Genomic DNA, 23,733 nt, shown 5'->3' with positions numbered 1-23,733 from the left:
TTGAGGTGCCCCCATCACACCAAGGCCGTGGGTGATTCACAGCATTAGCAGCCCTGCTAGTCATCGTTTATTCTCTCATACTGCTTCTTTATAGTTATAAACCAAGAAACGTAGGCGAATGTCACTTCCTGCTAATCCGTGCATTTCCAGGCACACCGTTACGTGAGTAATAAAGAAGTGATGCGTCAAGAGCAAAGCCAAACAATGTTGTGTAGCAAACAGAGTGGCCAGCGTACAAGGGAAAGATGCAGTTTCGGTCAACTGTCTGGGCCTTTTATGGGTACATGAAAGGTAACATGTACAGTAGTAAATAACACCCTGATATGTAGTCAGTGCCCATATATACTCAGACGTTGACCATGTTTCTAACTGAAGTTGAGCTCTGTGGCAGAAATCAAGTTACTAGAGTGAGATACAAGGTTAGAATCCTTGTATTATTGTATTGAAATAAATATTCAGTCTCATATGTTTCCTGTGTTATAGACTAAAACCCCGCTTAGATGAATTTAGGCTCCTCGAACAGAAGCCAGGCAGGAATGCGTTAAGGGTGTACGTGGCCACCTTGTCAATATATAGAAGTATATTCTAATATACTTATATAATATAATATAATATTCTAGTGCATATTGGCGTCCTTTTTTATCTTAATATAGTTAAATAACTGCTGGGCAACTCGCCGTGTTGCTCGGTGTTAATATCTAATATTTATTTGATATTTATTTTATTTGCAATATGCATGGCGAGCAGAGACAAACCTGGAACAGAATATTCACTTAGATAGCTAATGGAAATAAAGGTGCTCTTACCAGACAGAGCAGGCAAAGGCATGCAAGCGGCTCTACAGGGGCTGATGAAGAGTTTTACCTTGGCAAGCGGGTGAAAATGAGACCATGTTTGTGGTAGAGCGAGTAGAAGATGCAGGTACGTTTATGGTGATGGTACACATGCAGATAAGGGCAGGTTTGTCGTGCTCCAGGTGGACATCGAAGGCGTAACTATACCCAGGATGCCAGTGCGGGCTTGTGGGGGGGGGGCGCAAGCAGATAATGGTTTAGATATTTAACCACTGTCAAACTACAGAGGCCCAATGGAAGGAAGGAATCAATCATATTTTAAGCGAAGGCCTGTCTTTCTTTCCGCAGATCTCTTGGATGGCATTTGGTTATGCTGGCGATGTCTGCTTTTCTCTGTGAAATATCTGCACCTCAAAGGAAGCTAATTATGCAAAGGTTTAGGGGAGAAGAGAGGCTTGGTTTCAGAATCACTTGGCTACATTCTGGGCGTCTGGCTGACATGTGCTAATTCCCACCCTGGGCCATCCGGAGTGGAGGCGTGGTGGGTCCCTGTTCTCCTGTATACATTACAGTGAGTGCCGGCCATCAGAATGAGCTTTATTCATATGGTGGACATAAGGCGTCATTAATTTCAGTCATTCTGCTTTGCTTGCTTGGTCCATTCCCCATCACCTTATTAATGAGATACATCCAGTGTTGCGTACGTCGACCCGTGCGAGCTTGACGTACATGACAATGTGCAGGCATGGTGTCATGGGAAATCTGAGACCATCGATTGATAAGGCGCTTCAGAGAGAGAGAGGGCTCAGATACCTGTACTTCAGTGATAAGACTGCACCCTCTTCGCTGATGAGACTTCAAATCACACTGCTTTTCCAGGGGTGTTTAACCTCAAATATAATGGTCTGTGAACACTTGGATGAAATTTAACACCTACATGAAAGTGCAGGCAGACATACAGGCATCCAAATTGTCGCACAGATGTAGATTAAGATGGGGATTATGAGTGTGTTGGATTTTTAAAGGAACACGCACCTCCACATAAACACATGCTCACATGTGCCTTTCCCCTAACCAGACTCGACATAGCCGTGTGACGTTAATAGTTATTACCATGTGGTTTTTATTTATTCATTTATTTAAACATTAGCTGTTAACATGCTAACTTCCCCAGGGAAGTGTTTTAGGTATGCTACCCACCACTGCTGTCCTGAGTTATGTTATTTGCAATATGCTGAAAATCTCCTAATTTGGACATCTTGGGGCAGGACTCCAACGGCCGTAAGCCAATAGTAGCATGGTGCTGCTGACTCATCCCTGCATTCCAGAACCCCCCCCCCCCCCCCCCCACACACACACACACACACACACACACACACTTCATATAAACAGCGCCAGTCTGCACTTCCTGATTCAGCCCACTGTCACAGACCTGGCTAAGATTGGGGAGTCTGAAATTGTGTTACTGTGGCAGTGTGTCGTTAATCTCTCCCCCTGCCCCCCCCCCCCACTTCATAAAAAGCAGACTGCGGTTTTCACTCGATTTCTTTGGCCCCCGTTCATGTGGTTTGCCTTGCTTTCACGATTAGCAAGACGTACGACACACTGAGTTTGTTGCCATGGGTTCCCAGAATGAATAGACCTGTACTCAGCCTGTGTTGTTTCATGTTCAGCTGTCATTTAACGCTGGGTATGGTGACATTATGTCATTCCTGACATTTTCATAGCCTCCTTTATAAGACATTGTCCAAGGCATTGTGCTAATAGAACATGTATGTATTTGAAATTATATTTCTCCGAAGGATTACCTATCAGGATTGGCTGATAGATTTTATACTGAAATTCCAGGAGCTTTGATTGGCCAAAGAAATTTCATCACTGACCAATGGAAGCCATTCCTACACCAACTCTAGCGGCTTCCATATGTTGGTCAGAATGCCACAGCCATACTGGAGAAAATTTGCGTGGATCTGTGCGTCTACAGGTGATACTGTACTCCCACCCCAGAGCTGGCAGATCCCCCGGCCTCCTATCCTGAATTCCCAGCTTTATTAACAAAATACCAGGCTAACAGGTTTTCACAATGTCCCATTGATGATTTAACAGTGTTATAGCAGCATTATGAGAACGTTGCATGTTTTCAGATACGTTCAAGAGGGAAGTAACAATGTAATAAAGTGCAGCTGTGGAACCAGATCCCTGGAGCTCTCAGTCACAGACAATGTTCCTCAGTTTCTACAGCAGGGCTGCACATACGCAAAGTCACAAATAAAACCGTGCTTAATGAAAAACACTGGAAAGTTTATTTTTTACTGGTCCCCGGCTCAGCATGGTATGACCGATTTATTTCTTGCAGGGCGGCTGCCCGCTCTAGTGGAGTAAACAATGGTTCGTTTTGATACCGCACAATAGTCGCGGAAGGGCTGTTTTGGAAGCTTGGAATGAGATGTTGGCCTCAACGTGCCGTATAAATGGGTTCATCTTCAGCAGGGTGTTGGCCAGAAATGTCAGCCTGACCTCTGCCCAGCTTCTGAAACCAAGTAACTCTATGCCTGGCTGGAATCTGAAAATCCACTAAGCTGCTAATGGAGTTAAGACCCCATCTTTGCTTTAGACTGTGGTCTTTAGAACCACTCCCACTCTACCGTCCCCAGGCTTCACTTACTTCCTGTTTAGTTTGAGAGCTGTTTTCCACATGCGTGTGTGTGTGTGTGTGTGTGTGGGGGGGGGGGGGGGTTGGGTGGGTTCTACCCTGACTTGGATCACATGTTGGGAATGATTGGCTAGGGCTTAGGTCTCTGAAGGGAGCTAGAGGCTCACGTTAAATGGGGAACCAGGGAATGTGGTGGGAAAAGGCCTACTTTTCATGCAAGGTTCTGGGAGGGGGCTGCCTGTTCCCTCAGGCAAGCCTTAATTGCTTAATCAAAAATGGGCATGGCATATCATAGTCAGTGAAAATTGTTTGTGATCCAAGCTTCTGCTAAGGACCCTGAGCTGAATGCTGGAAGTACAGTCTGAAGGCCCTGAGCGACGATGGTGTTTGTTGCCCAGCCTCTGCATGCTTCCCATGCAGCTTGCTTCACTGAAGAACTATGCATAACATTTACACCAGTGGAAGGACAACAAGCACATCAGGTTTTAATTTTATTTTATAGCCTCCTTTAGCATTATTCCAATGGATTTCTGGCGTCACAGGCAACAGCCTGCCATCGCTGTTCTCTTATCTATGTATTTTTGTTACTTATTTTTTGAGATATGCTTTTTGACTTTTCCAGTACTTTTACTACCATCAAGTCAGCCTTATGCGGAGGTAAGCTCAGAAAGATGGAAGCTGAGCAGCCAATGGCATCTTGCATGACAAACTACCTAACTAGCAGGCCGCACATCAGACACTAGGGGATGCAACACAGGGGCCCCTCAGGGGACTGTACTGCTGCCTTTTCTGTTCACGCCCAACATCTCTGGCTTCAGCTACAGCTCGGATACTCGTCACCTGCAGAAGTTTTCTGGTGACTCGTGGTAGGTATCGGCAGCAGGCTACTTTTCTGAGTGGTGTGAGATGGCCACCCTGCAGCTCAACACCTTGAAGACAAAGGAATTGGTGGTGGATTTCAGGAAATGGAAGTCACCCAGGATACCAGTCTCCATGAAAAGGAAGAGAAGCGGAGATGCTGACAAGTGGCGTGCAGGACTACAGATACCTGAAAGTGTAGCAGAGTGGATTGGGCTTGAAACACCAGAGCGGCGTATAGAAGACACCAGACTGGCTACACTTCCTGCAGATATTCTCCAGCGCCATCTTCTGTGCTGTAGCGTGTTGGAGCAGCAGACATCAGCAGGCTAAAAGAGCCCCTCAGGCGCCCTGGTTGAATGCAGCTGGACACCCTGGTGACTGTGGCTTGATTGCGGATACTGGGCAGCCTTGCTGGCGTCTCGGACAAGGCCTCCCACCCTGCACCCTAAACGCTGACTGGAGCTCCTTTAGTGGCAGGTTCTTATCACCCAGGAGCTCCAGTCAGCAGCAGTGTACGCATCTTCCCACTCCTATCAGGAGGACACATCTGTCAGCCTGATTCGCTGTCTGCACGTTATTCTGTATACTGCATTATTACAGCACCATGTTTCCACCCTTTCAACATTCACTTTAGTTGCATACCTCTTCTTTGTTGAATTTTTTAATGTATATTTGCATTTAACTTTTTTTGTATTTATTTTGTTTTTGTTCCACTTGAGCAGGGCCCTTAACACCAATTGCACTAGAGACTGGCTGACCCTACTGTCTCCTCTATGGCCTCCTGAGAAGCTTTTCCAGCTGTCCTGCAAGAGGTCCCACGTATATGCTGTGCTCTCATTGGACGCTTTTCCTTCAGTCTTTAGTCAACCTCCTCCAAAACCATTTCTGCTGGGTTTAGGTCAGGTGGCCAGGTCATGTGATGCAACCCTATCAACCTTCTTTGTAGGTAGCTTGGGGTGTTCAAATTTTGGATGGATACCATAGATCATTGTTCACATCTTTTCTATTGTGACTATCTGATGGTTAGTTTTCCTTCCACCACAGACTCAGAGCAGGATGAAGTTGATTGCGGACAACTATGAAGACGACCATCATCATGCCCTTCACCCGCAGCACCATCCACACGCCCAACACCCCCCACATCCACACCACCGTGGCCCCATCCGGGGACCACCCCAGGAAAACCATCGCCCCTCTCCTGATCAGGTCAGTGCCTCCGTTTTCATGGCTATGCTCCCCCCCAGAGCCAATCGAGTTTCTGCTCACTCCCTACATGTGTAGTCAAAGGAGCTCAGTGTTAAGCTACATGTACACTTGGTTTACTCCTACCTTAAAACAGGTAAACAGTCCCATAAAACTAGGGTATATGTAGCAAACATACACAGTATATAATTTGCAATCCTTTTTTTCTGGGCTACAAAGTCAAAATCATCATATGAGTTTATCAAAAGGTTATGTAAGACAGAGAGAGCATTGTAACCCTCTTGGAAGGCAAACAGAAGTGTCTGCGTTTGCAAAAGAGAGGGTTAGGTAGCTCATCTTAAATTCTAATTTCATTTAAACAAGTTAAGATCTGCCAGACAGCCCATTGTGTTATATTGAGTTTATATTGCCTTGTGTCACATATATCATGCTGTTACCTTAAGGACAAACAAATAAACTGCACATCAAAACGTTGCACTTATCGTTAGCAGACTGTTACAATTAATCTTCCCGGCTGATAAAAGATTGAGTGATGAGCTGTCAGCCCCGGTGTCTGGAGCCCCAAGACGCCCTGACAGTGAGCTGCTCCATCAAAAAGCAATAAACCATGATTATTTGAAACGGGAGAATTTCTGACCTTCTCACACGAAAAAATACAGAGTCACTGCCGTGATCAAAAGAATCCCTTGATGAACAGACTCACACACACAACAGCATCCTCAGCTTTAAAGGGCGGTACAATGAACTTAAAGAAATGATCTTATGGCTTTGTTTTTACAGGACAGTTTGATCTGAGTTATTGTTTTACTGTGTCCTCATGAGCCCTGCCATTCATTCTTTTCCCCTCTAATGACTGTTTACGGGGAACTTCACGTGCTGCACCAAATTCACACCATACTCACACACTGTCAGTGATCCAAAGGCCACCCCTCGCCCTGCTCGGGGATTTCCACAGAAGATAAGATGTTTCATTCACGGTTATTTATGGTGACACATGGAATTATGTGTTTCTATGCTGTTGCATTAAAAATTTAAATAAAATGAAGCCATGAAGCAGGAAATTAAAGGTTACACAAGGTCCTCCTGTTCGCCCCACTGTTGTGGGAAGTGTGTCTGATCGCTGTAAAACAGGCCCACACACAACGAAGGGTATTAGGCTCGACGGTATTGCAAAAACAAGCGAAGTATGATGCAGTTTATTAACAGACTTTTGAATAAATCCCCTGTATAGATGTAGCACTGGCAAAGTTACTGTAACCATCAGCTGTGCAATGATTCCTTCAGCCCGAATGGTCTGTCCACAGTCTGTATCTCTGGCTGGGGTTATGAACACATCTGTGGGGCAGCAACTGACCTTCAATCACCTCTATGTGGTCACCTTAAAGTGAGAGGCCTTTCACAGGTTTCCTCACAATTAGCCCAAACTGGATGGAAAATACTGGTGATGATTTCACTTAATAATAGAAGCTGGGGAATAATTATCAGCATTTGTCACATGTAAATATGCAGATAGGGATTAAACTAATCCTGCAGACCACATGAGTACGATAGAAAGCCTGACTTTATAAATCCAGCTGTAGCCCTGTTGGTTACACCATTGACCAGGGCGTCCTTCTCAGTGCTCACCACCCGCTGGGATCGTCTGTGAAATGATGGCCGGAATTGACAGGTCTCAGTTTGCAGCCATTCTGCTCTCACGTCTGCCAGCTGTACTACTGCTATTTTCACTCAAATGATGTGTTTCTTCCATACTTGTCTTTTGTTTATCGCTTAGCATAGAATTTCAGGTTTTCATAAACATTCAGTGCCAAATATTGCTTCTGCTGCCATCTTGGTTAAAGCTTCCTAACCATACAACTTTGGAAAAAAATTGAGACCACAGTGTATTACTTTCACTCATTTCACAATTTATGGGTGTGCTTCTGTGTAAAATATACAATGTTTTTGCAAACTCCAACCAGGTTCTTCCCTGTTTCTCATTGATGAAGGGCTTCTTCCTTGCTTTATGGGACTTCAGTCCTGCTTCTAGGAGCCTGATACGAGCTGTTCTAGCAGTGCACTTCACACCTGCATGTAATGTTTTCCATACCTATATAAGGTCACATGATGCCATCCTGTGATTCATGAGGCACTGTTGGATAACTTGACTGTCATCTCTGGCACTAGAAAGTCACTTCTGCCCTCTACCTGGCTGATTTTTCTTCGTTCCCAATGTTCCCAGTGTCCCCTGCTTCACTTGTTCTTGCGTTCTGTTCTCTTAGAAATTTTGAGCCTGGAAGCAACCTGCTGTTCAACGTAACCTTCTGCCAGCAGAACCAGGATTAAATCAGGATTTAACAATGTAGATTCTTAAAAACTATGGAGTGGCCTCCTCATTTTTTCCAGAGCTGTATAGCCAGTAACAGCTCGCTTACAAGCAGGAGCCGCTGGCCTTGGCGGCCTTGTTGCTTTGGATACTGTTCCGATGTTTTTTTTTTTCTTTCGTCAAACTCGGAATGTTTCGCATAGTGGAGTCTCTGCCATTCGGACGGACAGGCCGGTGCAGATTCAGTTCTTCATTGCGTGTGAACACCTGCCTGGAGGCTTTATATCTGAATTTTAGAAAAAAAAGTGATCATATTCGAAGCCGTCTAGCCCAGGGGCCTGATACATAAACGATAGCTCTGTGAAAAGGCAGTAGGGCGGGGCCACAAAGCAGGAGACGCTGAGCCCATCACAGGGACCTTTTGTGTGATCTGCCCTCTGTGCTCATCCGTTATTATGAAAACATGCATAGCATGGTATGAAATATATGTCTGTGATGTGATGAGCTATCCTGTAAGTTCAGAGTCGTGTTTTTGATGAGGTTTCCCAGACGCAGCTTTTAAAACCTCTTCACTGTGGGACATGTTTGTGGCAACATTCTTTTAAGCCAAATGGTCAGGAAATAAATGAATTACAGCAGAAAAAGCACAATGCATGTATGTACTGATTAAGTATTATTTTCATAGTAGTATTAGTCTGAGGACCAGTTTTGTTTTTTTGGGAAAAATATACTGCAAATATACTGCCTTGAAAAGACATGATTGGTATTTGTACTTCATTTCAAGGATAGTTTATGGTGTTATTCTGATGCAACGTCCTCATATGTCCAAGGCAAACTATTACAATAAATGATATTATTTTCTGCTAATCATTACACAATCATGAGCAAAGTTGCCTTGTATGAATACCAGCAGTGTGCTGCAGTGTAGTTACATCCATACTTCAGTGTTTTGTGTTCAGCCTGTCCTGAAGTATACAGATGAATTACAAATTCCTTTGACCATTACTATCATTCTTATGCCGTGCTGCATTTCCTTAACATTCTTATTCTACTATTAGCACCAAAGGCTGACGTTCTTTTGCAAGGACTCAGCTGTACTCTCCCTCTCAGACATGCAGTAGAGCTCCACTCCGCAGACTTCCTCTTAAACCCGTATTTAGCTTGGTGTGCAGAAGGGACTGATGACAGGGAACTTCCCAGAGCTAATCGGTCCCCCACACCTGTGCTCTCCGGGCAGAGGGTAGATGTCGGTTGTTTTGACAGTCGGAGAGTGATGGGGGATGGGGAGGATCCCAGTCAGATCCGGTGTTTGAACTTAGGAATTTCATCATCCTCATACCTCGTGTGAGGGACGAATCGGGATATAGGAAAAAGCACGGCAGTCCCTAGAATATTATCCAAATATCTCTGCGTTATATAAATATATTTTTGTACCTGTGTTGGTCACTATTAGTAATAATAACTAATTATTAATTAAATTAAATTAAGTTGTATCCAAAGAATCTTGAGGGAGTAATTTCAATAGTCCCTTCGCAGTAGGGTAGCGGAAAATTTAACTGACCTTCACTGTTTCACTTGAGGTCACCTGCAGCTCCTATATGTGTATATTTTTTCTTCCGAGCACTTTTAGAGTGATCTGTTTTATCCTTCTTATCTGTGTGTAGATTAATTGCCCTTTTTCTTTTTCTTAAAACAACTTTTTGAGTCAGAGCTGCCACTCCAGTCTTCATCAAATCAGCACCACACTCAACTCAGTGAAGCATGCGGACTCCTTGCCAGATGTGTTGTGTTTCAGATCACCCCACCCCGAGCAGGGAGGGCCTCAAATACCATTTTTTGAGCCATAAAAAAAAACGGCATTTTATTTCCATTCTCAAGATTTTATTAATCAAAATATTTTCCAAAATAAACAACATTCTTGACCCCGCAATCAGTGCAACAAAGACCAACACCAACACAAGACTGTTCTATCGATGATGAGGTTTATTGTTACCTTGAGTAAACATATTGTCAGTGTAAACCCAAGACTTTAAGTAGATTAGGCAGCATCAGAAAATCCTCATTTGCTTGTTTTGAACATTAGCCAAAGTGGTCATATTGTCTTGAGAAACATGACCAGAGACTCACTAAAGCAGTGTGTGCTTACAGAAAGAGTCAAAGTGAGACGCATCAGTAAGACGTCAGTCTGCAGTCTCAGCTCTAATGACAAACACTGGGCATCAAAGGCTCTTTGTTTCATTAACATGAGATATCAGAGGCCTTACCTGTATTATCTCATCATTATAGGTACATGTGATGTACAATTTTCCTCAGATGCTGAAATCCCAAGGTTGCCTGAGTAATCCCACTGGTGGGGCCTTGAGTACAGCTCTTAACCCCCAATTTCTCCTGCTGGCATCTGATGCTGCTTTCTTTTACAAAAATGCATGTTACTCTCGATAAAAGTGTCTCCTAAATCAGCCTGATGTCTTTGCTTATTAGCAAAAATTGTCTTTTGCTTTGTCCTATTAGGCCATGGATTGCAGCACAAATTGTGTGCTTATGGTAACTTTATTGGCGCAATACAGCATGCGGGTCCCCTTTGAAGAGTTTATTCATAATCGTTGATTTTGGAAGAGATTACATCCTGAAACAGTGTTGCTGTGACTTCCTGTCAAATATCGAAAACTCCCTGTCTGTCTGTGCGGTGCGATGAGGAACATTCCTGGTTCTTTGGGCCTGGGTGAAGCTTCTCGCCGGCTGTGCCGCATGGGCTGCATTTCCGAGGACGCTCCTTCAGCGAGCTCCACCGACAGTTCAATATGCGTGGCATTTTGATGAATGCGGATACTTCATGGCTGCTTGCCTGCCTTGCTGCACAGGTTTATGGTTTTAGCTTGTAAGGTCTGTTTTTGGAGTCTGTTGGAATTAAAGTAAACTCACAGTTTGGTCATTTGATTGTCAGAAGCCTGCTGTGAAGCAATCACCTGCTGGAGGAGTTTGGGCTCCCACTGCATACAGGCTTGGTTCCCAGTGACGCCATATTTTATTTGTGTGAGCCGGAGTTGGATTATTACTCAAGGTCTGGCCCTGGGTCTTAGTAAGGAAATAGAAAACAGCTATAAAATGTTTATCAGAGTTAGAATTACCAGCCTTTATTTTTTTGTTCTCATTCTTTTTCTTTCCGCCGCCGTCTTCACGTTTATAAGAAGTAGCATATGGTCTGTAGCCAGACTTAGTCTTAGTCCTGTCTTGGTCATATTTATTTTCCCTGTCAGATGCGTTTGCTAGATTCGGCAACATGTAAATTCTTTGTCTCGGCGTCTGGTTTTTAATAACAAGAAATCTGCAGCGGTCCTGTGTAGACAGGGCAAAGGGTTCTGCCAGGGTGCATGAAAACGCAAAAATATTGTCACTCTTAATTAGAGTTTCCAGTATTTTTAGTGAACTTCATTTCAAAATAAAGTCCTGAATCCAGGAGCTGCTTTCCTCTATTTAAAAAGAAAGAAGAAAATCAAGTTTGTCTTTACTGTTACTCATATAATATTAGGAGAATCAGTTCCATTTTATCCAATCAGCCAATACAGGAAAAGTCGAGTCAGTCATGTACAGCTGATCTGCTTTTCGTATTACACCCACCCCCCCCCCCCCCCACACGCACACACACACATACACACACACAGTAGATATACCTATCCTTATGGGGGCACAAAGGGAATCGGTGACTCCTATGACAAAGCTAAAAATGCAAAAACTCTTGTATTTTGTTTGGTTACTTATGGTTATGGTTAGGGCAGGGTGGGTGTTAAGGTTGTCATAGTTAGCGTTAGCATTTTTCCCATAGAAGTGAATGAGCAGGCCACATAAGGATAGGTATACCCGACACACACATACACACACACACACACACACACATATGTGTAAAACCTTGTGTAAAGCACCGCATGTCCAGCCGCAGTTCCAGCAGGCATATTAAGTGAGCATTAACATCATGAGTAAACGACATAGCTGTGATTGTTTCTATTCCCCCCCCCCCCCCCCCCATATAGTCATAGGATGGTTATGTTTAGATTTTGAAAATCAGAAACATGTTTCAATTTGTAGCGAAGTCCCAATACTCCACTTTGTACCATATATACGGCAGGCATAAAGTCATCAACATACGCATGCTGCTATTGGCTGCACATGTACGGTAAGAATCCGAGATGCCCTCGTCCGGATCTCTGATCCTTCCTTTATAGCCTCCCAAGCAGACTGAAATGCGGGAATGAAGGATGCATGTGATGGTCCAGAGAAAAGCACTGCAGAGCTCGACACAAACACACCGATCTGACTCCCGCTTGTGGGAGGCTTTGCTGGGAATGGGGATGATCCTTCAACATGAAAACCTAGCTCATCACTTGCAGTGTACCTCACCCCAAGACCCTCTTTCACCAGCAGCTCACCAGTCTACCAGCTAACCTCTCTGCCTGTTTTGTTTCCATGCTGGCCTCTCGTGACGTCTAACGTGTCCGACAACAGGACGACGAGGAGGGCATTTGGGCATAACTGTTTCCCTGAACCAAAGCTCCACTTTTGTTCTGAGGGGTGAGTCCAAGCTTGCAGCTTCTCCCTCATCCCATGAAGTGAGCATGAGTGTCTCTCTCTCTCTCTCTCTTTTTTTATTACAAAAATTCTGCATTTCCACTGTGGAAAGGTAAGCTGATATTTACTTAGCCTTCCTGCCAAGCTGACCTGTAACGGGGAATATCAGAGTACAGTATGATGGCAGAGGACTTGGCGTAGCTGTGAGACCAACATACGCAGCAGCATCCATTGTAATTCTCTGGATGAAGTTTAAAGGATCCATCCAGCCTGAGGTAATGGCAGTGGAAATGCTGATCTGTATGTTCATCAGATTTGTTATTTTTTTTTAGTTATTTTTATGCTCAGCAACATTTTTGTGTTGTTACCGAATGCATTTAAAAGCATGTAAATGGAGTAATTGCATTGTTACTATTTGTTCTGCTATTAACGACATGTTTGTAATGTGTTTTCGGTGTGTTTTACTGCCTAGATAGGCCTGTTTTTAAAATCTTATGAACTCTTCTGAAGGTTGACACATTTACTGCTTGCAGGTGATTAAAAAAACAGACTGACATTAACCAAAGGTAAACCTATTCCAGTGCTTTTGGTCACATGTGCTGACCAGTTCATTTTTACACAAGCCTTCAGCTTCCTCTGGCATGTCGTTGTGTGGGGTAATTAAATGCTAAAGGTTGTAGTAGCGTTTTTCTAAAAAACTTCAAGAATGTAAAGTCATAAAGTGCCCACTCACGTCAAATTGTGAAGCACCCTGTAGGTTTGGTCTAGCACAAAAAAAAAAAACCCAATAACAAGACTGGACCATTTGTGTTTCACTACACAAGCTGGCATTCAGCCCACGTTATGCTTAAAATGTTCTTAAAAAGCATTTTGACATCTTACATCCCAATTGTATGTTTCATGTGCTCACTTAGATGTTTTTCAGGATCAATGGACCATGACAATCTTGATTTCCATTCTTCCTCTTTGGGAGCCTGTGCGTGACATGCATCTGAAATATTAACATACGCGGTACCTTCCAATTGCGGAGGCAAACTGTATACTCCCTTGATTTCTCCAAAAGCATCGTATCCAAGGGTCGTACTACCATAATAAAATCATATCACAACTTTAGTTTCAACAATATAATATGCTGCATACATATATCTGTGGAAAGATCTGTCTGTTGGTGTTATTTTGTGGCTATTTTATGTGAAAGCGACTACATTTATTATGCATGTTACTGGAAAAACACATGGAAGACATAAAATGCTGTTTTATTACTTAAGGCACAATAAGGCAGCCTAATCCTGCCTTCCTGTATTTTACTAACCTGCCGTTAATATGAAAAAACATAGATGACAAGTCATGATAGACATGGGATTTTGATACCAAGAGGTTACTAGCTGACTGTTGTTCTTAAAAAGTGGATATATTTCGTAAGGGGAGGAGGTGTGACTGCAGTCCCATGCCTGACTGATTTATTCCTCAAACCCTTTCTTACCTCTTTGGCTTCTGAATGCTATTCTTATGGAGAATAAATGTATATTACGAAGATATATTATTTACGTGCTTATAGTATAGAAATATGTGAATTTATATGTGAAGCAGAATTGGCTTAAGGTTACTCGGAAATTTTTGCTCAATGTCTTTGAAGGCTCTAGAGGTGAAATTATAGCTTCTAAGTTATAGTCTGTGCTTAAAGCGGAGTGAAATTGGCTGACTGACTGGTTTGCGCCCAGCACTGTGTGCAGTCCCTGCCTCTTTTGCTCAGCTGGTGGAGGAGGAGCTGATGTTCTCAGTTATGCCACAACAAAAAATGAGTCCTATGCCTTTTTAGAAGAACATAAAAAGCATACAGATTTTGCAGCTATTGAAAACACAATAGTTCTACCCCCCCCCCCCCCCATTTAATTTATATTTCACAAATGAAATATACAAATATTCATAATATTAATAAAAAAAAATGTTGCATGTCAGAAATGTGTTATTGGACAAAACTATCATGATCCAAGGAACATTTTTTCTTTTGTCGAAAATTGACAGGCACTTGCGATTTTTGCTTGAATTGCAATTTTGTCACATTAAAAAAAGTTATCAATGAATTTTCCTTTCCCTCTGACTGACTAATATATAGACCCTAGATTCTACCCCTTAATGAGAGGGCAGCCTTTGGGCAAACGTGAACATTACAGTGTTTTTGCACAAAGGAGTTGAATGTGAAGATGGACAGGCTGTGTGGTGATAAGCCAAGGCTGTGTCTTTGTTCTTCCGCCCCCCCCCCCCCCCCCCCGCCCTCGCCGCTTCCCAAGTGTTCGCGCCTGGCTGCCTTAACAGTGTGGCCCTTCTGTGGCTGCTTTTTAGCCGCTGAGCGGAAGGTCATCCCTCATGTGTGAGTCAGAGCAAAATGCTGCCCAGAGGGCCACACAGGCTGATTGATGACACATAGCAGGTCAGGCTAGCATCTTTCCTGGACTACCTGAAGAGGGCTGGGCTGTTCTTTATTCTCTCTGGACTGTTCAAGTTGAGACACCTGAGGGGTCCAGGAATATGCTGTCAACATTTAATTGCTGTCTTCGCTAAACAGATCTTTAGCCGGCTGCCGTTTTCCTGTTTTCATCCTTTCAGAGTCATGTCAGGAGGTGCCGACAGGCAAAGCTCAAGAAATTGTTAGGCCAAGCATATACTCAAACCTTCTCCTTTCCCATTTATTATACTGGAGACAGGTTGCCGAAGTCATTCCACAAATGAGGAACATGCAAAATTTAAAAATGACATACGGAGACTAAGCTGTGAAGAATGAAGTAGATGTGAGTGACATGAGCAGAGTCAGTCAAAGTTGTGGTTCAGAGAATGCACAGCCAGCCGCTTACCTGGTGCTCTACCCCCGGCCTACAGTCCTGCCCCTAAAACAGTGGATCCACGGCCAGCCGCTTACCTGGTACTCTACCCCCGGCCTACAGTCCTGCCCCTAAAACAGAGGATCCACGGCCAGCCGCTTACCTGGTACTCTACCCCCGGCCTACAGTCCTGCCCCTAAAGCCGAGGATCCACGGCCAGTCGCTTACCTGGTACTCTACCCCCGGCCTACAGTCCTGCCCCTAAAGCCGTGGATCCACGGCCAGTCACTTACCTGGTACTCTACCCCCGGCCTACAGTCCTGCCCCTAAAACAGCGGATCCACGGCCAGCCGCTTACCTGGTACTCTACCCCCGGCCTACAGTCCTGCCCCTAAAACAGAGGATCCACGGCCAGTCTCTTACCTGGTTCTCTACCCCCGGCCTGCAGTCCTGCTCCTACAACAGCGGATCCATAGCCAGCCGCTTACCTGGTACTCTACCCCCGGCCTGCAGTCCTGCCCCTAAAACAGAGGATCCACGGCCAGCCGCTTACCTGGTACTCTACCCCCAGCCTACAGTCCTGCTCCTACAGTACAACAGCGGATCCACGGCCAGCCGCTTACCTGGTACTCTACCCCCGGCCTACAGTCCTGCCCCTAAAGCCGAGGATCCACAGCCAGCCGCTTACCTGGTATTCTACCCCCGGCCATCAGTCCTGCCCCTAAAGCCGAGGATCCACGGCCAGTCGCTTACCTGGTACTCTACCCCCGGCCTACAGTCCTGCCCCTAAAACAGAGGATCCACAGCCAGCCGCTTACCTGGTACTCTACCCCCGGCCTGCAGTACTGCCCCTAAAACAGAGGATCCACGGCCAGCCGCTTACCTGGTACTCTACCCCCGGCCTACAGTCCTGCCCCTAAAGCCGAGGATCCACGGCCAGTCGCTTACCTGGTACTCTACCCCCGGCCTACAGTCCTGCCCCTAAAACAGAGGATCCACGGTCAGCCGCTTACCTGGTACTCTACCCTCGGCCTACAGTCCTGCCCCTAAAGCCGAGGATCCACGGCCAGTCGCTTACCTGGTACTCTACCCCCGGCCTACAGTCCTGCCCCTAAAACAGAGGATCCACGGCCAGCCGCTTACCTGGTACTCTACCCCCGGCCTACAGTCCTGCCCCTAAAGCCGAGGATCCACGGCCAGTCGCTTACCTGGTACTCTACCCCCGGCCTGCAGTCCTGCCCCTAAAACAGAGGATCCACGGTCAGCCGCTTACCTGGTACTCTACCCTCGGCCTACAGTCCTGCCCCTAAAGCCGAGGATCCACGGCCAGTCGCTTACCTGGTACTCTACCCCCGGCCTACAGTCCTGCCCCTAAAACAGAGGATCCATGGCCAGCCGCTTACCTGGTACTCTACCCCCGGCCTGCAGTCCTGCCCCTAAAACAGAGGATCCATGGCCAGCCGCTTACCTGGTACTCTACCCCCAGCCTACAGTCCTGCTCCTACAACAATGGATCCACGGCCAGCCGCTTACCTGGTACTCTACCCCCGGCCTGCAGTCCTGCCCCTAAAACAGAGGATCCATGGCCAGCCGCTTATCTGGTACTCTACCCCCGGCCTGCAGTCCTGCCCCTAAAACAGAGGATCCATGGCCAGCCGCTTACCTGGTACTCTACCCCCAGCCTACAGTCCTGCTCCTACAACAATGGATCCACGGCCAGCCGCTTACCTGGTACCCTACCCCCGGCCTACAGTCCTGCTCCTACAGTACAACAGCGGATCCACGGCCAGCCGCTTACCTGGTACTCTACCCCCGGCCTACAGTCCTACAGACTTTGCATGAAACTCAAAAGTAAGGAAGCTACAGTGGGTTGTGAAAATTCTGCTCTCCTGAGAGTGTTTAGGAGTGATAAGCAGAAGAGGCACAGAAGCAGATTTTAAGGGAATTTTCATATTGCAATTTTGATTTGACTTGAATTTCACTTCATTATTTGACTTAAACATACGGTATACGGAGAGAGCTTGTAGCTTAAGGTTCAAAAAGCTGAGCTTTCTGATCTGATGTTCTTCTTTATATGAAGGCATTTGCACTGCTTTGGTGGAATTCCAGACCTTGGCAGATTATTGTTGCTCTGTTTACCAGTACTGTTTGGCTCATTTTTCCCCTGTCAATTTCCTTGGCTGCTTATCAGTGATGTAGCCTAGCGCTTGGGTGATGACCTGTCAAATGTTAAATAGAGAGTGTGTCCATATGTGCGTATATGCCTGCACCTATTCCCATGAGAGCTCACACAGAGTAGGTCACACTGTATTACCGCTCTGCTAGCATGTGAAGGGATGTAGCATGTATTTCTTAGTTTACGTAAATTTGCTGAATAACTTTTACGTAACTTTTGCCTTTGCTTTGCTTTTTGCAATAGCCGCACGACAGATTTTTGGTTTAATTCCCAATTGCATGATCTCATGTTCCTCCTTTGGGCTGGTGTTGGTTGTAAGGGGCAAAAAAATCTATTAAATAAAAACCTAACAGGAAGCTGTGTTTATTTCTATTAAGGAAATCTCAAAAACCAAAGAGTCCTTGGTAAGTATCAGGTTAAACATTTCAAAACAAAATCACTTGTACGCTAACAGCAGTTAGAGGAAAAGTGAGAATTGAAGACAAGGAACTAAACTGAACTGACACGGATATTTTACTTTGTTTTCAATACCCCTGGCTGTAGGGTCATTTGTACTGAGCTACATTGTGGTGGCCCCTAATCCACAGTTAGCCACGGACAGTTCATCTCAGTAGTCGAGCCTCTTTGAAGCTTTCAGGAACTATCCTATCTGTCGATCAACCTCTGCTTTGATGTGCACCCCTGTTCTGACTGCCCTCTGGGGTCTTCGGGGGTCGGTGTAGGTGGAGGTGCACTAATTTTTATGGGTCACTTTTGCGTTTCCTGTTAAACGGGCATGCTGGAATTGTTACACCTGTAGGTCCTTAGTGTCACAAGTGACAGAGACGTCACAAAGCTAATAGGCAGCCCTGCTTCATTAATCAGGCCCAGGCACTCCCAGAGTGCATTGCAGCGGCCCGACAAGTCCAAAAGACAGGGAGCCGCTAACTGTTTCTGCTTCTTTTTTATCACTCACCCCCCTGTATTCAGAACAAACCATTCAGGGATTGTAATTAGATTTGAAAATGCATTGTGCTGCAAGTATTCCCCAAAATGCATGTGTGTATATATATATATATATATATATATATATATATATATATATATTCATAAAGGAGTCGCTGGATTCTGGAAAATGTCACTGGAAGGTGGGCCCCTTTCCCACTAGCGTTTCACCCCCCCCCCCCCGCCTGGTGCAGTTCCATGTGCTGCCGGAAACACAAGCCAGGGCCTCTGTAGGCTGCTTTGTGGGTCACTGTCTCCTTCTCACAGCAGCTTGGAGAAAAAAGACTCACACTTGCCAGTCAATAGCACGTTTGCTGACGTCCAAACTGATCTGTGTCAACACTGTCACTTCATGGGGAAGCCTTGTTTGCCTGCTGTGAAAAAAATCAAAATGTACAAGACAATAGAAGAAAAGCAGAAAGCTGTTGTTGTATGTTGTCTGAATGCAGCCTTCGTGGGCTTTAACGGCCATGCTGTATGAATATGGATTCTGTGCACGTCAGTCATATTTTGGACTCTATATTTTGACAACTATGGGACGAGCAAACAACCTGACATGTTCGTTTCACATTAAACAACTGAGATTTCATTGTTTGTGATTGTTCTCCACATGTGTGAAATTTTTTATTGATTTTTTTTTTTACTGTTTGTAACCAGCTCTTTGTAACATGCTGCATTCGAAATTGTCTAATTTAGTAGCAAAGCTGTTTACTGTGCATTGCACTAAATAAATATCTGTGTCTTTATCAATGAGGTCTTATATCCTTACTACCTTTCTACTGCTGCATATCTTTCTTGAGAATCTCCTGATATATTCCTCTGTATGTGATGTTTGATCAGGGCTGTTATGTAGTCTATCCTGCATGTATAGCCTTTTGAGTACCTTGCTGTTGGTTTTACTGCAGGTGAAATAGATCTGCTTGTTACATTAGCTTGGCATGTGTTTTTTCAAGTGACTTATATAACTTTTACTCTTTTTTTTTTACTATTTATTCATTTCTACAGCTGGATATTTTCATTGAAGTTCAGGCTAAGGGCATTTTTCAAGAGCTGGGTCAGCAAAAACTATAGCTCCTTCAAACACCTCTTAGACTTGTACTGCTCATCTGCTCGTGTCATTCCTCCTATATCTGAAGTAATTCATGAGGTGTTCCACACTGATTCACACTCCTCACTCTTACTCGGACATTGCGGTATTGGCAGGGGTGTGTAAAATATCCCTCGATAAACTTGGAATTCCACTGATCAGACTCAGCCATGTTCATATCAGGTAAATGATGATGTACTTTGGATGATATACTCCCAGTAACCAGATCCTAAGTTGCTCTTTGGAGTGAACCTTCTCTCTCGGTTACAGCCAGCTGAAACTAAGTTACGGTCTTGCATTAGAGGCGAGAATTCCTCCGGCTCGGCAGTAATGGGTGACCTGGTGCAGCTTTAGTGGGTCGGTCGCCGCGCTGTGCAACACACATGCTTTTTTGTTCTCCTACAAGTCCAGGACCGCTTTCACGTCTGAGGTGTGGTTGAGGAGCTCTCTGTTGTGTCTTTTATCTGTCCCTCTAAAAAAGCCACACTTATAAGACTACATTCAGCATGGGATTAGCTCGTCGGAGGAGCCGCTTCAGCTTACATGCCTGCTGCCAAATGGGGCTCTCTTCCTCTCCTCTGCTCAGCCTGTTCTGGACCCTGTGAAGGTTGTAATTTGAATTACTCCAAGCATGTTCTAGCTTTCCCTCCCCCATCCCACACCTCCTCAAAGGTTCAAGTCAATGTGGTTCTTTATGCCCAGTGTGGACGGTTCCCATCAGGGAGGTCTGATCCAAAGTAATGTGCTTCACAAATTGAGCACCAGGACCAGTTGACCAGTTCATCGGGCTTTGAATAGGGTTTTACAGGGTTTGCATTGAAATGTCTTCTACCATGGAATAGGAGATATCGTGCCAGACAGAAGCCCTGACACAATGTGCATTTAAGACTTGAATGCATGTTTCCTGATTGTTGTCAAAGGACGTTTGAATGAGAAGATTCTCTGCTTAACAGATTATGGCTTTTCAAAAACCACAACGCTACGGATCTGACTTTGAACGGTTATTGTACTTCAGCTGAAAGCTTTCCTATGAGATGCCATTAGGATATTTACAATATTTTAAGGAATAAAGACACTTTGACTGTGTGGCAGAAAATGTACAATATGAGCTGTGGGCTCAAAATTTTCAAGATATACAAGCCCAGTGTTAAGCATCCCATCCTTTTCTTGTGTGATTCCACGGTGTGAAAGAGTCACCAGTTTGATTCACCATTGCTGTGGTGCTGGTAGTTTAATATCCAGCACTGAGATGAAGATAATGTGCAGAGATGGGTGATGACATGTTCCTCAGACTTTCTCACAAGGGAGTTCCTCAGAGGTGAACCCTGGAGAAATGAGGAATATCCCTCTGGAGTTTTGGGCCAGATTTCACAATTCCCAGACGTGAGTAATTTGTGGGGTCATTTTTTTTGACTGCTGGGGTTGAATGTTTGAAAGACCGATTATTATTTTGCAATAACATCTGAGAAGCTTACCTCATGTGCAGAAGGAGGAACAGCTCTTTGCAATAGGATCACAGTATGGGACAGTGGAGAGATAGATAAGACAGATGTTAAACAGGAGGCTTTTCAGGTTTGATTCTGTTTGTTTATCATGACAGTATAAATGGGTTTCTCTGTGGACTTCTTTCAATATGCCAGGCAACTGTGTGTGTGTGTTTGTGTAGGACCTAAGCTCTCTGTGAAGCTTCAGTCTGACCTAAGCTCTCTGTGAAGCTTCAGTCTGACCTATGCTCTCTGTGAAGCTTCAGTCTGACCTAAGCTCTCTGTGAAGCTTCAGTCTGACCTCTGCTCTCTGTGAAGCTTCAGTCTGACCTCTGCTCTCTGTGAAGCTTCAGTCTGACCTTTGCCCTGTACAGCTTTCACTGCATCCTCAGTGACGCCACATGAACAGATTTCTATTTAGGGCAGAACAATATTGGGAAAAAAATACATTGCAGTATTTGTGCATGTGTATGTGTGCGTGTGTGGGTTTACATTTATGGGCCTTTGTTTGTTGTTTCACTCATCTAAAAATGTTGTTTAAATTCATATTACAGTGGCGCTGCTACGTAGGAATGTACGACGAATGACACGAGAAGTTCCCTGGCTGTTTATCCCAGGGAGGCCATGACCGGCCATTTCCGGATTTTACCGGTGGACCATTTCCTGCTGGTGTATTCATTGACATTTTGGGCAGTAATCTGAGAGCAGCATCTGAACTGCAAAGATCTCCGTGTCACATTCTAATAAGCATTGATGTAGGTGGTTTAATTTTATAGTATAAGCGGACACTGTACTGACAGCTTCTCATATGAGGGGGATTAGGGTGTTATAGTGGACCTTTTTTTAATACTAATTCATTACCTCGGGAAAAGAAAGCTGGTTTTTTGATATATCAGAGGGAATGCCAAGCGGTTTGTTGAGATTACATCTTAAATCTGTAATTTGGCAAATATAATGTTACCATCCAGACCAAGAGTATTTCTGCTTGAAAGTTCGAATAGATCCAAAACAAGACAGGTTGTTGTTAATTTGATGCACAACCTGATAATGGGATTTAACTCCCTTTCTCTTCTCATTCTGTTTATGCTACTATAAATGAGGATCCACGGCCAGCCTTCCAGGGGACCCTCATGCATCCATGGAATATATATGTCCAGTGGAGCACCTGCACACCACTCTGCTGCTTATCCTGGTTCGTGCAGGTGCAATCCCAGCTGGACGGGAGGGGTATTGGACCCCTGCAGGTCATGTTTTCATAGATACAGGTCAGAGTAACAAACACATCAGGGCCACTCCGATCTCCCCTGGCTTGTTTTTTTTCAGTTGTGTTAGTTTTGTACGTCCAGTGCAGTGTCACCCACAATGTCAGCATTAACTGGCCTTCCTCCAAAAGAATGGCGTGCACTGGCCGGTGTTTCTTTCTTTTCGAGTATTTGGGATAAAACATTGTAGAGGCTTCTGACGGCATTATCCTATTCATTCAATAAAGGATGACCTATAGCGAAAAACGTATCAAAAGCAAAAGTCTGTAGAGAAAGCCGGGGTGTCATTAGTTGTCAGGAGCACGGCTTTTACAATAGTGTCTGTTTCAGATTGATTTAGTTAAGGAATAGCTGTATAAGCATTACAGTGTATAAAGGCTTATCTTCTCGGAAATGCGTGTCTTTCACATAGAGTCTAGAGTTACATTACTGCAAAGTTCTTCAACTTCCTTGTTGGCTAGAAGCGAATCTTTCCTTCCGTATAATTTGATTCTATTCATCTCAGCACCTGATTGTTTATCTAAGGCTTTTACCTTTTAGTACCAGACATTTTCATTGCCATCAATAGCTGCTGAAGTGAACTGTGTTGTTTAGCTTTTTTCTCCTTAAATACATCTCATTCACATGTCTTTGTACACTAGTTATTGTTTGGCCCTATGGCACAGATCATCCTTACAATAAAATAAAAAGCCCCTTAAAGAACTTTTCAGAGATGTCCCATGGATGGGAGGGGGTTGGCGACGTGTGGATGATCTCCTTCTGGGCCAGAGGTCACCTGCTTCTAATAAACTCACCATTTGCAGCATAACTGTACAGACAGAAAGCTGTACACAAAGTCCCCGAAACAATCATGCAGTGACTATGTGGCCATACAGTTCTGTCGCAAGGTTATTCTGATCACAAGTGCCGTCTCTGATCTCGCTCATGTCTGAAAGTATGTGAACTGCAACAAAACAAACATACATGTCCCTGAGATGGACAATGCACGCATCGGTTTACCCAAAGAAGGACCTCTTTTTTAATGGATGGGACTGCAGTTGTGCAATGTGTTTACATGGGATTATAACACTTAAATGAGAGAATGGATTTAATGCACCATGTGAGCACCTGAAATCAATTTTACTCACCATAGATCTTAAAGATCCCACACAGTTACATTTCACTTTAAGCATGCCCATTGTTGAGAAGACCACACGCTGGAGGTCTTCATGATGGATGGTGTGACCTTTGGGACTGGGAATGTGGGCAGTGCCGTAGCTGGACTCACTCGCTTCATGTGCAATTTGGATGTTTCTGTGGGCTGCTCTCCACAGTCCAGAATCATGCAGTTAGTCAAAATGATGTCTCTAAGTTGCTCACAGTATGTGCTTTTGTGTGCGAGCGTATGTCCTGCAGCTAACTGGCATCCCATCCAGGGAGCCCCCTGCCTTGTGCCCTGTGCTGCCTTAGATAGGCCCCAGGCTCACTGCAACCCTGTACCCTGTAACTGAATGGATGTTTCTATTGCTGTGTGGGCCTATTTATGGATGCATCGCTGGATTC

The 23,733-nt window shown here is 44.6% G+C and overlaps 1 protein-coding gene across 6 annotated transcripts in view; it reads left to right on the top strand.

Moving 5' to 3' along the window:
* LOC125745205 (ERC protein 2) overlaps positions 1–23,733 on the top strand; it is a 214,384-nt gene that overhangs the window by 157,816 nt on the left and 32,835 nt on the right. For all 6 annotated transcript variants that reach the window (XM_049017803.1, XM_049017802.1, XM_049017801.1 and 3 more), the window contains 2 exons: positions 5,353–5,514; positions 12,317–12,382. In XM_049017803.1, the coding sequence (XP_048873760.1) occupies positions 5,353–5,514; positions 12,317–12,343 (189 nt within the window). In that variant the 3' untranslated portion in view covers positions 12,344–12,382. The remainder of the gene's footprint in view (positions 1–5,352; positions 5,515–12,316; positions 12,383–23,733) is intronic.

Source organism: Brienomyrus brachyistius, chromosome 6, assembly GCF_023856365.1.
Source record: "Brienomyrus brachyistius isolate T26 chromosome 6, BBRACH_0.4, whole genome shotgun sequence".
In the NCBI taxonomy this organism is placed as follows: domain Eukaryota; kingdom Metazoa; phylum Chordata; class Actinopteri; order Osteoglossiformes; family Mormyridae; genus Brienomyrus; species Brienomyrus brachyistius.
Note: the sequence above shows the minus strand (reverse complement) of the source record. Positions and strands in the feature narration are given on the sequence as shown.